The sequence below is a fragment of the Callorhinus ursinus genome, unplaced genomic scaffold, assembly GCF_003265705.2.
Source record: "Callorhinus ursinus isolate GAN/ISIS: 27379988/994484 unplaced genomic scaffold, GSC_fseal_2.0 scaffold9, whole genome shotgun sequence".
Classification (NCBI taxonomy): domain Eukaryota; kingdom Metazoa; phylum Chordata; class Mammalia; order Carnivora; family Otariidae; genus Callorhinus; species Callorhinus ursinus.
The window spans coordinates 27,461,717-27,476,523 of NW_027397071.1; the positions used below are offsets into that span (position 1 = coordinate 27,461,717).

Consider the following 14,807-nt stretch of genomic DNA (forward strand, 5'->3'; position numbering starts at 1 on the left):
AGGAACACAAGCAGGGGGAGTGGGGGAGGGAGAAGCAGGCTTCCCACTGAGCAGGGAGCCCCGATGCGGGGCTTGATCCCAGGACCCCGGGATCATGACCTGAGCCAAAGGCAGATGTTCAACCATCTGAGCCACCCAGGTGCCCCAGGAAAACAGAAATCTTAAAGAGACTTGGGATTTCCAAGAATATAAGATTGTGGATTCAAACTTATCTTACCTAAGCTTGAAGATAAAATTTCAACATGAATTTGCGTTCACATCAACTAGCTAGCTATCAAGAACAAACTGAATGAAAAACCAAATACTGGCAAGGAAAGCTATGAGAGATGCTGCACAAAGTAGAGGGCTAGGGTAAGGACCTGAGCAGACAGGAGATACGCTGTGGTTACTGGAGTAGAGACACAACTGGGATAAAAAGCAGACAGAAAAAAACCGCCAAAAGAAAGAGGAACTAGAGTATATGGGTTAAGAGGACTTTGTGCTCTCAAGGCAGAGACCTGGATTTTTATCTTGGTTTAGGCTAAGATGCGACTATGGAGGTGTTATTTAACTTCTCTAAACTTTAGCTCTCTTGCCTATAAAGTGGAGATATCAGCACTACTTCAGTAGAATTGTCTTAAGTGATATAAGCCAATATGAATTAGTTATAATGTTTTTAATAATGAAAGCTTGTTACTTTTATTACTTTTGCTTCAGTTGTATTGAGACACAGCCCCTTCTGCCAATGGAAAATTCTCAAGCTGAGATGGGGAACTCAATTATTATGATTGAAGGTGATAAACTTAAAATTATGTTACCTGTCAAGTGGCTCTACCTAAAGAAAATGATGCAATGCAGTTATGCTCCCAAAACAAATGCAGAAAAAAGTTTAAAGTAATACATGTAAAACCTGAGGATTTTCTGACATGAGACTTATTTATTCAACAAACACTGGTAAGTAACTGCTATGAACAAGTTGCTCTGCTCAGGACTAAGGGGTAAAAGACAACGATAAGATATTCCCAATAATTTTAAGCACTCAACTAAGGAGAGAAAAGGAGGTGGGATACAAACTACAGTGCAATGCAATATATGATAAATATCATGAGATAGAAAACATCCTACTTAAGTTTTGAGGACAGAATATACATGACAAGGGGTAAGTAAGGAAAAAAAGAATCTGAATTGGACCTTAAAAAAGCAACCAGTAGATAGACTACAGCAAAAATATATATGTAAGGAAACAGTAATCATGGAGTGCCTGAAAAATAAGCTGCTTACATGAAAAAAGTCAAGAATTAAAAGGTATTCTGGGACTACAACAATGACAGCCATCAGTGCTAAACTAAGGAATTAGGGCGAGCTCACAGGCAGTAAGGAGTCCCTGAGTGCTGGAGACAACTTCAGAATCTGGCAGTTGTACATAATCTAAATAAAACAAAGTGAGACTGAAGAGGTGGGGTATCAAGATATTGTATTGTCGAGATGATAATGCAGGCCCCAGCGTGGATAGTAGCAAAATAATGAATGAATTCAAGTTACAAAATTAAAAAAAAAAATCAACTCAAGAAGCTTAGACAGTAGTCAAAAATGACCAGCAGAGGCGACTGGGTGGCTCGGTTGGTTAAGCTACTGCCTCCGGCTCAGGTCATGATCCTGGAGTCCCAGGATTGTGTCCCACATCCGGCTCCCTGCTCAGCAGGGAGTCTGCTTCTCCCTCTGACCCTCCCCCCCCTCGTGCTCGCTCTCTCTCTCATTTTCTCTCTCTCAAATAAATAAAATTTAAAAAAAAAAATGGCCAGCAGATTTCTAGCATGGGCAAGAAAGGGAAGAATGATAATCTTTTAAAAATATAGAGAAGTCAGATGTAGCAAAAGAGTAATAGAATCAGTCACGAACTCAGTCACTTATTTATTCAAGCATTTATCAAGCATAAGCCACTAAAGATGAGTAAGACCTAGTTCCTGCACTAAAAGCGAGACACACATATAACTTAACAATTCCTATATTGGATGATATATTCTGTAACATGAGCCACAAAATGGGAAGTAAGCTAATTTGCCAATGGGTCAAATGCTACATGACCTATCACTAAAATTACTTATCAAAAATGTATCTTAAGTAAAATTTTTGATTATAGGCTATGAATATATTCATATAGTCTATCAATATATATGCTTTTCTTAGAATTTTAAAGAGTGTCCAATTTGCCAAAAGCTTTTCAGGCAGATGATCAATACCACTATTCTTAAAGTTAGAGCAAAAGCAAAGATACATAAGTATATAAAAGCAGTGTAGTTCCAAGAACTGCAAATACTTTAATATGACAGAATAATATGCAAGGAGAAAAATCTGAAAGGATTGAGAAGGACTGGATAATGGAAGGTGTGACACATTTTATTGTAAAATTCATGGAAAGTTATTAAAAAGGTCTTAAACAGAGAAGTTCTTTCTAACCTATACTCCCTTCTTAGAGAACAGTCCCTATCCCAAACTCATAGGAGAGTCCTTGCAGCCATATTGGTACTTACCGGTACTGAGAACTTCATCCCTCCATTGCTGTAACTGACCAGATCAGGAGTACATGTTCTATACAGGGCCAATCAAATTTTCTCATTAAGAATTTATAATTGTGGCACATCCACACTGACCGTGGAGCCTACTTAAAAGAATTTATAATTGTGACACAGAATAAGTGAGTCAGTTAACTTCGGATATTAGACTTGAAGAGTTCATGGAAATTCAGAAGTTGGGAGTGCCATTTGCAGGCCATATGAAAAAGAACCAGTATACAGAATATATAAATCAGTATACAGACTTAAAGAAAAGATAGGAGAACACGTAGCCCTAGAAAGAAAGCAAGCCTAGAGTTTCCTGTCCAGTAGTCATGGACATGGCTAATTATCCCACCTTGGATAAAGTGAGATGTCCATGTAGCCTTCCAATAAATGCAATTTTTGTTTAAGCAAATTTAAATGGGTTTCTGTTCCATGCAATCCTGACAAAACAAACTGATTAATGCTGGTGGTTAATCTAAAGAATAAATTAGAGGACAAATAGGCTAGAAACAGAACATTTGAACTAGGGAAGTTATCAAAAGAAAGCAATAGTAGCAAATATAGGCAGATTGTTATAAAATAAAAGTTGCCAATATTGTGCAGAGGCCAGGAAGCTTAATTTAAACAAGAGTTTCAGGAAGTTGAAACAGTATCAACTGCCTCAAGGGACTAGAAGGAGCAGGTCACTGATGCTTTTATGAGGATAATTTCAACAGAATAATTGCGAGAGAAGTAATATTTTTAAAAAGCTAAGAAATAAGTGGAAGAAAATAAACACAACTAAGAAATTTCTTTTAAACGGATGCCAGAGTGGCTCAGCCGGTTAAGCGTCTGCCTTCGGCTCAGGTCATGATCCCAGGGTCCTGGGATGGAGCCCCACTTCAGGCTCCTTGTTCAGCGGACAGCCTGCTTTCCCTTCTGCCTGTTACTTCCGCTGCGCTGCCTGTGCACTCTCGCGTGGCTCTCTCTGACAAATAAATAAATAAAATCTTTAAAAAAAATAAAGAAAAAAAGAAATTTCTTTTAAGGAATGTGATGATTAAAAGAAGTTTGAGGGGACAACAGTATTAAAGAAAAAGTATTTAAAAAGAAAAAGGAGAGATATAAATTTTTTTTAAGGCAAAGAATCAGGGGAAAATGAAAGCCCCATACTGCAAAAGAATGGAAAGGAAGCAGAAATCTAGGAAATTAGAGCCACAGTGAGATCAAACAATTTTTCCTTAAAATTGATTAACAGCAACAAAAACTAATGGCTAAAATTCCAAGAAATTTTATTTTTTTTTTTTTAAAGATTTTATTTGACAGAGAGAGAGACAGCAAGAGAAGGAACACAAGCAGGGGGAGCGGGAGAGGGAGAAGCAGGCTTCCCGCTGAGCAGGGAGCCTGATGCGGGGCTCGATCCCAGGACCCTGGGATCATGACCTGAGCTGAAGGCAGACGCTAACGACTGAGCCACCCAGGCGCCCCTAAAATTCCAAGAAATTTTAAAATCGAGAGAAGAAAAGTTGAGGAAATTCACATTATTAAATATATATATATATAAATGTATCACTCAGTAGAGGCAGTGACTAGATGAGCAATTTGTTGAGAACAAAGGAGTAGGAATAGATTGGACTTAGGAAAATATAGGTTTGAGCCTCAACCGGGGAATATGATGGGGAGTTAACAAAAAGTAAATCAAGGATCTTATTGACCACAGGCTTCAGGGGATATGACAAAAAAGAAAAATCACAAACTGGTACTATAAGGAATAAGTGACTTACTAACGATTTAGGTAAGGATAACTTCAAGTATAATTCATTACATAACCTAGTACGATATACCCTTAACTTCTAACTCGCAAAAATTAAATAAGGCTATTCAGAAATGTTTCTGCCTTAAAAATGGAAAAACGTTCTATTTTAAATTTACATTATAAGAGATATTGATATATACTTCATAATATTTTAAAAATTAAATAACTTAAAACCTTTGTTTTACTCTGTATTCAAAAATCAACTCCAGACGTACTGACTTACATATAAAAAATAAAACTCCAAAACTCTTAGTAGAAAATGTACTTAACTATTAGACCCAAAGTAAGGAACAATTTCTTACACAAAAAGCAATTACAATACAAGAAAAGACTGATAAATTTGACTAAAATTAAGGGTTTTTTTTTTTCACCAAAAGATACCACAGCAGTGACAAGATTCCAGGTTTATAAATACCAGTAAATTCTGCAATAATATTTTGTTTTCTATCCAGCATTAAATCTAATCAACTCCAGCATTTATTAACAAGCTATGCAAATAACTAAGTAACTGATCCAGTTTGTTCTTTAAAGAAATAATAATAATAATAATTAGTTTGCCCTGAAGAGATACAGAATGGAAAATAATCAGCAGTTCATAAACTATTTGCACACAAAATTTTCACTACTTTTTTGCTTGTAAATTCATTCTTTAATTGAATCAACTAACTTTTGAGTGCCTGGTACATGTTAAGTGATACAATATTTTATGACTTTCTATGGTTGTTCATTCGGACAGTTTGTGAATCCACAGGTCAAATCTGTGTAACTTTACCCTTTCTGTAACAAATCTAGAATAGATATTAAGTGCAGGCTTGCTGATCACAATGATATAAATGTTTCTAAATATTTGCCAAAAGGTAAAACATTTAAAACATTAAAAATTGTCCCTCCCACAAACTCCCTAAAATAAAGTGAAAACACAAATTACAAACTGAGAGAAGACATACAAAGGATTAAGATGAAGAGTATAAAGAACTCCCATAAGTCAGTAGGAAAAACAGAAAAACAGGCAAGAGACTTGAACAGGAATTTCACTGATAAGGAACTATAAAAGGCCAGTAAACATAAAAAGAAATGTTCTACATCAATGATGATCTGGAAGATGCAAATCAGTACCACAATGTGATAACACTCTACACTCTTCTGATCTGTAAAAATTAAAGACAGTATCAACTGTCAGAGAAGATGGATAATCAAAGGATCTTTCATCTCATCTATTGCTGATATGAATATAAATTGGTGCAATCATATTGGAAGTTGGGCATCATCTTCTAGAGTTGGGAATTCACCTCCCCTGTGAGACAGCAATTATACCTTTAGGTATATAATTAATAAAAACTCTTACATGTATACAACAGGAAAAATGCATAGAATGTCCACAATAGCATTGTTCACCATTACAAAAACCAAAACGTAACTAAATGCTCAACAAGGGAGAGTGAGTGAATCAATAACCAAACATCCAACAGGGGAAGAGTTGATGATAGTTTACTCAATGAAATATTATACAGAAATTAAAATGACCATAGCAACATGCGCTATGAACAAAAAAATCAAGTTCAGAAAGATTATATTTAACATAATTATATAAAAACAACTAAAATAAAAGATATATCCTTTTAAATTACATATCCAGCAAAGCTATATACAAATAAAGCAAGAGAATGAACACAGGACTCAAGATGATCATGACCTTAGTTGACAAGAAGGTGGAGATAGGGGTAGGTTAAGTTCCTAGTTTTTTTGGGAGGTGGGGAGTGAGTGGTGGTCCATGGGTGCTTATTATAGTGATAGATGGATGGATAATTAATCCAATGCAGTGTACTTAAGGTTTAGTAAAAGTAAAAAAACAAAAAAACAAATTTAATGAAATTAGTTCACGAAAATTCTGAAACAGGCAAAACAAGGACCTTCTTAGAGAATCACCAAGGTAGCAACTACAGGAAAGGGAAAACAATATGATTAATGTGTAAAATATATGATATTTAACACATGTATGTATGATACTTAGATATGTAAGTATGTCTTCTATAATCTAAAACAAATTCCAAATTCTGTCGTAACAACTTTGCAATAAATCAAGGTGTTTGTGAGCCAGGGAAGCAAAGCTTTAACTAATTAGAAAAAGCAAATCACTGCTGAGTTTCTAAAATAGATAGATCTTAATAACAGTATATGTTATGTAATTCTTATATATCAGTTCATCTTCATAACGTGACACCAACATTTACTTTCAAATCTAAAGTATTTATTATCATCAAATACATTCCTCCCATGCTTTCCTGTTCATTTTAAATAGACAATATTTATACACATTACACAATTTTTGTGAGATTGTGAAACATGAAACATGACAACAGAGCCAATTTCAAATAAAATTTTATTAGATAAAATTAATAGAAACTAGACATGTATCAAAATAAAAGTTTTCTGGGGCGACTGGGTGGCTGAGTCGTTAAGCGTCTGCCTTCAGCTCAGGTCATGATCCCAGGGTCCTGGGATCAAGCCCTGCATTGGGCTCCCTGCTCCACCCTGCTCCGCAGGAAGCCTGTTTCTCCCTCTCCCACTCCCCCTGCTTGTGTTCCCTCTCTCGCTGTGTCTCTTTCCGTCAAATAAATAAATAAAATCTTTAAAAAAAATAAATAAAAGTTTTCTATTTCTGCTTTTCTAAGATATTAGGGGCTTTTTGACTAGTAGGTTTTGCCATTCAAAATATTAAATATCTTTTTAAAGCTTTAAATTACTTTTCAATTTTCCAACTTTGCTGCCAAGTTTGAACACTGCTATGTATCAAAAGTTAATCACATTAAATGTTATATGATCTTGTCACAGAGTAAAATTGGTTTTTGAGATACAACAGACATTTGATAATTGTTCAACGGGGTACATCTTACAAGGAAATGATACCGAAGTAACTATCCTTTTATTTATTTGAGAGAGAGAGAGCACTTGCGAGAAAGGAGCAGAAAGAGAAGCAGAAGGAGAGGGACAAGCAGACTGCGTCGAGCACACAGACTGATGCAGGGTTCGATTCCATGACCCCGAGACAGTGACATGAGCTGAAATCAAGAGTTAGACGGTTAACCCACTGAGCCACCGAGGCGCCCTGAGAAGTAACTATCCTATTTAAATATCTTATACACATCTGGAAGTTTTAAGTGATATTTATCTCTACAACCACTCTACTCTTTTTTGTTTAAAAGGGGGCACATAGGAATAACCTGATAAAAGGCATAAGAATCTGTGGCTAAATTTGAAAAGCAAAAAGAGAAGAGCCCAAGAAACCAAACACAAAGCCCTGGGTTAAAGAGACAATGCCTAGAAGGTGCCCCCCTACCGATCATTTGTGAATAGAAGTTGTACAAGACTAAAAAAATCTGTATTATACTAATTAGAGATGATAGAAAACAATCTATTTAGAGCCATCATTTTGTAACACTAGTTTCAGCAGACTTTTACCTAGGTAAAAGGTGTTTGGCAAGGTATTTAAAGACATGCCTTATTCAATAAAGTATGCAGCATTCTGTAAGAGTAGCAATAATCAAATCTAAGCTGAAAAACCACATTGTATCAATTTAGTATTCAAAGAGTTGATGCTATGTATCATTGCCCATTACTAAGTCTATCCTGTACTCTTTACTTTTCTTCTCAACTGTATCTCAAAGTACTGACGTAAAATCAAAATGTTTTTATATAAAAAGTCAATAAAGCCAGTCAGATCCATGTATCTGTAACTAGTGGCAAGAAATTTTCTTAACCTACAGCTACTTCTATCTTAAAAGGCTATGAACCTCATTTTTCTTTAAAATTCTAGTAAATTGGATAAAGGGAGGAAAAACAGTAAATCAAATTATTGTATACCTTCAAGTTACACAATATTGTATGTCAAATATATCTCAATTAAAAGGGGGGACAGGGAGGAAATGGACTGAAACGCCTTGGGACTTATAAGTTGGAAACTTTTGTCAGTTATCTCTGAGTAACAGAACTATGAGCACTTTTTATTTTCTTTGGGCTTTCCTGTATTTATAGATTTTCTACAATGAACATGTATTATGTTTAAAATTTAAAAGAACTGTAGGGGCAGCCTGGATGGCTCAGCCAGCACTTAGGTAAGTGCCAGTTAAGCAACCAACTCTTGATTTCAGCTCAGGTCATGATCTCAGGGTTGTAGGTTCAAGCCCCATGTCAGGATCTGTGCTGAGTGGCGGAGTGTGGAGGCTGCTTAAGATTGTCTCTTCTCCCTCTGCCCTTCCCACTCATGCTCTCTCTCTTTTGAAAAAGAAAAGAAGGGCACTTGGGTGGCTCAGTTGGTTAAGCAACTGCCTTTGGCTCGGGTCATAAGTCCCACATCAGGCTCCGGGCTCAGCAGGGAGTCTGCTTCTCCCTCTGACCCTTTCATGCTTTCTCTCTTTCTCTCTCTCTCTCAAACAAATAAAATCTTTTAAAAAATTTTAAAAAAAGAAAAGAACTGTAAAATCCACCCTTACGTTCTCATACTACATTCCTTCAACCCACCATAAAATCTTAATCATCCCGACAGAGACGTTCTACTTTCCAGCATCACTGCAAAATTAGATGTCACCTAATTTCGCACCAAATGGGTAAAATAACTGTGTTGTATGTAGGTGTAACATAACTAGGGCAGAAATCCCTTTTGAACTTTTCAAGGGAATATTTTTGGGACAAGGGATTCAAAATGTTAAAGTAATTTCTTAGGGCAATGATTATAATCAATTTTTTTTAAGATTTATTTATTTGAGAGCGTGTGCGAGAGAGACAAAGATAGCAAGAGAGCACAAGGGAGGAGAGGGAGAAGGAGACTCCCTCTAAGCAGGGAGCGCGACACTGGACTTGATCTCAGGACCCTGAGATCATGACCTGAGCGGAAGGCAGACGCTTAACCAACTGAGCCACCCAGGCGCCCCTATAATCAACTTCTGTTAGAACAGTCAAGACATTTCTCATTGTAGGTGACAAATGGTGGGCACCATCTCATCAATGTATTGAGTGCCTATTAAGTGCCAAACACATAGCTTGGTTACACATGGGCTTAAAGTTTTAAAGCTAAGTTTATCTTATGGGATACACTACAGAGAAATGCAAAATCATCTGGAAAGATTTCAGCAAACATTAGACAACTTTCACTAGAAACAGTAATTGTTAAATGATGAAAACCTGCAAAAAGTTATTTTGCACTGTTATTCTTTATAAAATACTACAGCTTATTCCCAACAACAAAGCACTGCTAAATTACAGACTACCAATAGAACATAGAAATTATTTTTCTTTGTTATAGAGGAGACTAACAAATAGTACAACATTTATATTAAAGTTAACTCTGGTTAATTACATTTTTGGCCAATTTTTTGGAAAGTTTACACATCAATAACACTGCAATGCAAAATATTTACAGGTCCACAGAACTGAGGCAGCTCAAAAAACGGTATAGTGGAAAACGCCCAGATCTGATTTCAAACTCAGATTTACAGTGTAACCATGAACAATCTACCTAACAGTCCTAAACATAGTTTCCTGATCTGTCAAATGGAAATAACAACACCCACCTTATTGGACTATAAAATAAGGTAGACAGAGTACCAAATACAATAACTGACATATAGCAAATGTTCAGTAACTGTTATTTGTACTCTCTTCTAGAAAGTGAAGTCATATCTTCTCAACTTTATATCCTCCGATATAGGATAGACTTTGTAGATACCCAATAAATGTTTCTTGAAATGAATTCCTATAATTTAAGGCTAACTACCTCAACCTTCCACTTGAGCAAGTCACCTCTACTTAAATAAATTCTGCTGAGAATGGAATTTAAGATTCCTGGCCTAATACTTTATCAGGCATTTTGATGAATATAAATCACTGATACTCAACAAGGTAACTTTATTAGTATGGTATTCAATATGTGAATCTGCAGTCTACCAAATTACTGTTGTAGCCAATATTTTCATTTTGAGATTCTTTAGTTTTCATTAATCCAGTTTCCTTAAAAATAAACTTTAATTTCTTTGGCCCTTGGGGCGCCTGGGTGGCTCAGTCGTTAATTTCTTTGGCCCCACGAAAGAAATATCTCACTAGGTTTCCACTTCAAATAAAAAATAAAGAGAACAGGATAAAACTAGTTATAAAAGATAAAAATTAGAAACTGCCAATTAAGTTTATATTTTTAACAGCCTATTTTTATTTTTACTACAGCAAACATTCCTTATACATTGAGGCCTCTAGCCATCAAAGTTTGTGTGTACTTTATTAGTGATTCCTTGTTGAATAAGCCTCCTAAATTTCTAGCAAGAGTTAGAAACATTACTCCATAGAAATATTACAGTAAATAACAAGGCAAAACATTATGGTTTCAGATTTTGTTTTGTCTTTCCACAACTGAAGGTTATTAATAAGCCAATTCCAACTCAAGTAGTAAAGTATTTCAAATTTTGCAATATAATTTGAAAAACAGTTTTAAAATGTTGGATATGCAGGAGCGCCTGAATGGCTCAGTCAAGTGTCTGCTTTTGGCTCAGGTCATGATCCCAGCGTCCTGGGACCAAGCGTGGTGTGGGGCTCCCTGCTTAGCGGGGAGTCTGCTTTTCCCTCCCCCTGCTCTTGTGCTCTTGCTCTCTCTTTCTCCCTCTCAAATAAATAAATAAATAAAATCTTTTTAAAAAAATGCTGGATATACAATGTTTCTAAAAATAAGTATCAATTTCATTAAAAGTAGGTTGTAACATGTAACTTTCAGTTCAAGTATTCCTGAGACAAGATAGGACAAAGTAACAGTTTTTAACTACTAAACACCAGTTTTAAAGTTTGCTACATAATTATTTAAATACTTAAAATCAGTTATGTCAGAGAAGCATTAAGAACTACATATTAATTTCTCAATTTAAACAAATTCAAACAACACAGGTGCTTTTTAAAAAACTGGTTCTCTGAACAAGTTTGAGAAATATTTGGTTACTATATACTAGTTCCATGACCCAATATAACAGTAAAAGATTTGAATAGATGGATAAACTTGGTGAGCAAATTTTATCACCATTTCTCTTAGGTGCTGTTATAGTGTTCTCAATTAATTTAATATACATGATAAAGTCCAAATGCAATAGCTTTTATTAAAACTGGGAGTCAAACACACCAAGAAAAATGTCCTGGGTATACTTGTCAACTTACAAGGTAACACTTAATAAAAATCATTCTTTTTCTGGAAGGGGTTATACTTTTTTTAAAAGAAATCTAACTTTAGATTAGTGTTCCCCTACTTTGATCCCATTTTTTAAATAGTCATGTTTAAAATTTGTTATCTCTCTGACTTGCTTACTTCTTATTGTCAAAATTGATCTTATTAAAAGTCCCTAAGTGTTTTAATACATATGAAAATACATTTTCAGGTCCAGTGCCAAAATGAGTGTCTTTTATGACAATTTTCTATAAAATACAAATAAAGATGCCAAGTACTTTAAATTCTGAAGCCACTCCATTCACAGAAAAATGCTCCTGCCCATTTTTACGGATTTTTCTCAGAACCAAAGTATGCTTTTCATATTTCAAGACTAGGCAGTGGAAAGCATTTCCAATGTGCCTCAAACAAACCTCATTTTAAAAGCTCATGTAAATTAATGAAACAATAAATTCCATTCATTTAGCAAATGTGGTATGCTGTAAGACCTTATAAAAGGCTAAGAGTAATTAGACTACTACTATATGGCAACACGTTCAATGACATAAATTCAAAGCTGATTCAAAGGATTCCAAGTTAGTAACCCTGCATTGTTATACCTTGTTGAAATCTCTACTTTTGTTCACTAAATATCAAATATTATAATAGTGCCTTCAAGCCTACATCTAACTGCATAACAAACCGAACTTATAAAGAAATCTATCGAAAAATATATTTAAACAGCAAAATAATTAGAAGCAGTTGCAGTACTTAATTCTGGCATCATCAAGAATCAACCCTTCAGTGTCCAGATTCACTCTCTTAAAAAAAATTAACTGTAATGCACAAAAATATGTTTTTTTCTTGTCTTAATTCCTATCTCCAATATCCGAATAGCTAGAAGACGTCTACAGTAAAACACATCAAAATAAATATAAGTCAAAAAACAAGCATAAAATTTTAATCCAGATGTGAACATCTCTGCACACCCCAAAGTAATAAAAAATAAACTCAACGTAGGTACTCTTGCAGAGCATAGACTTAAGGGCAAAAATCGTGCCTACATCATTAACTATTTAGCCGTAAATGGACAACAATACTATTACTACTCGACATAGACTCAACTAATCAAGGGACCTATTTTGTTCTCATCTTCTGCAGGCAAGAATGTTGGTGCCCAACATTCTCCCTCAGTCTACTGCTTGCTCATTTGTAAACAACTTCTGCAGCTCTTTATCTGGTGTTCAAACGGGAGGCAAAAAGAAAGTCTGAAAAGCATCAGCATCTGAGTTTCCGGATCTGAGCAGGAAAGTAAAGAAGTAGGATCATATAGGTATCATCTGGTTAAAGAGAGAGAGAGAGAGACAGCAGAAAAGGTAGCCCTCATATTAGAGGAAAGAAATTCAGTCACCTGAAAAGGGCTAGTGAAATGAAGCAAGCATTTGGTATGACACGCTTCAAGAAAGAAAAAAAAAAAGAAAAAACTTGTCTGGGGGCTGGAAGTTATGGGGGCGCTCTTTGTGCGGAGTCGGAGGAGAAGGGGAGGGACGAGAAAACAGCTTGGGAGTCATTCAAAGGAGTTTAAGGAGCGGTGTACAAGGGAAAGGCGAGGCGGGGCCTGGCCTGGAGGAGGGAGGGGGCTACAGGGGCGTCCGCGGGCCGCTCTGACACCAGGGAGGGGGCGGTGAGCTGGCCGCTCCAGGGACCGGGTGGGAGCGGACTGCAGGCAGACGACAGAGATGGGGTCCCTCTGGTAGGTAGAGTCAAATTAAAGTGGTGGCAGGCCAGAGCTCTGGCGGGGAAAGAGAGTCCGGCTCCCGAAGGAAGCGGCTCCCGAGTGACATCCCGGAGTTTCCGCACTTAGCGGGCTAGGGGCGCGGCGGCCCTACGGCTTCCCTGGGCCCCCGACCCCGCGGCCAGACCTTCTCCCTCTCTCTTTCGCCAGCGCCTCCCGCCCGGGCCGCGGCCCTTACCTGCAACTCCGTGAGCAGAATCTCCCCCCGTTCGGGGTTGGACGCCATTGCGCTCCGCTTTGGACTCCGCACCTGGCCGCGGCCGCCGCTGGCGAAGGGAGAAGGCGGGACCGGACCCGGGGTGGGGGGTGAGGAGCGGGGAAAGAAAGGAAAAAAAAAAAAAAAAAACCTAGGGATTCATGGAGGCGCAGCCCCTGCTGGAGGCGCGGCTTATTTCGCCCGGTTCATGGAGAGCGGCGGGGAGCGAGGGCACTCGTAGCGGGCTCCCCCTCGCCGCCCGCCCGCCGCTGCCGCCGCCGCCGCCCGCACCAGATTCTGTTTGCTCAGTCGCTCCCTCTGGGCGACGCCGGGAGCCGCCTCAAGCTTCTCGGTGCGGGGCGCTGCGGCCGCAGCTGCAGCTCCTCCTGTCGCACCATTTGGCTGTCACTGCGTCGCAAAAGCGGCCTCACTTGGCGGCTGCCAGAACACGTGACGGCCGTGGCCGCTACCTCCAGTAGCGAGGGGGAGGTGGGGCGGAGAGGACCCCGAGGGCGGGAGCAGCGCAGGGGGTGGGGCGGCTTCCTACCCGGCTCCGCGGCGGGGGCCGCCGTTGGACCCCGCCGGGGTGAAAATGAGGGAAAGGACTGGACTGGCGTCTCTTGGGAGGCGGGAAGAGGAAGAAAAAACACACGCCCGCTTTTCTGCTGCGTTTAACGGCCCCACCGTGAACACTAATACTCGGGAGCTTACTCTTGTTTTTTTTTCCCCTAGCGCCACTTATCTTGTCGAAGTTTAGGCCTAACGTAAACGAGCCCCATTTTAACCTCCACAACCTAAAGAGTTTCGGGGCTCAAATTTTATAGATTATTCCCCTACCCCCCATGGACCCAAGCTGTTAAACTTGCCTTTTGCTCCCTCCCACTCCCATCGCGCCATTCCGACCAGTAAGGTGCACAGCTGGCTAGACTGGGGTGTGGTCTGTACTTTTCAAGAAATGAAAGCGCTTGGGATCTCTGGCAGTCAGCTTTTAGGATGCCTTTTCCCAAGCACTGAGCTGCTATGGTTGGGGCTGTAGAACTCCACTGAGTTTAGAATCTGATTAACTAGGTCTTGGATTGTTTTAACTGAAAGTAAACTGGAGGTCGGGCGGATTAGCCCCGCGAATGGAAAAAAAAAAAAAAAAAGCCAACTTTCCTTGATGTAAACATCCAAGCTAACCTGTTAGTGACATATAGCTAAGTATTGTAAGTTTTGGTTTAAGAAAATGACACTGTAGTATTCGGGAATGTCAATAAAGTCACCAACAGGTAGCTTTTGTTTTGTCTCAGCAGTGAATGGGTATTTCAGGCAGC

General features: G+C 38.3%; 1 protein-coding gene across 1 annotated transcript in view; it reads right to left on the reverse strand.

The window, feature by feature from the left end:
* The window catches only part of PKN2 (protein kinase N2), a 144,212-nt gene extending 130,321 nt beyond the window's left edge, over positions 1–13,891 (reverse strand). Inside the window, exon 1 of the mRNA XM_025872132.2 lies at positions 13,477–13,891. Within this exon, the coding sequence (XP_025727917.1) occupies positions 13,477–13,524 (48 nt within the window). The 5' untranslated portion in view covers positions 13,525–13,891. The remainder of the gene's footprint in view (positions 1–13,476) is intronic.
* Positions 13,892–14,807: the final 916 nt, after the last annotated feature.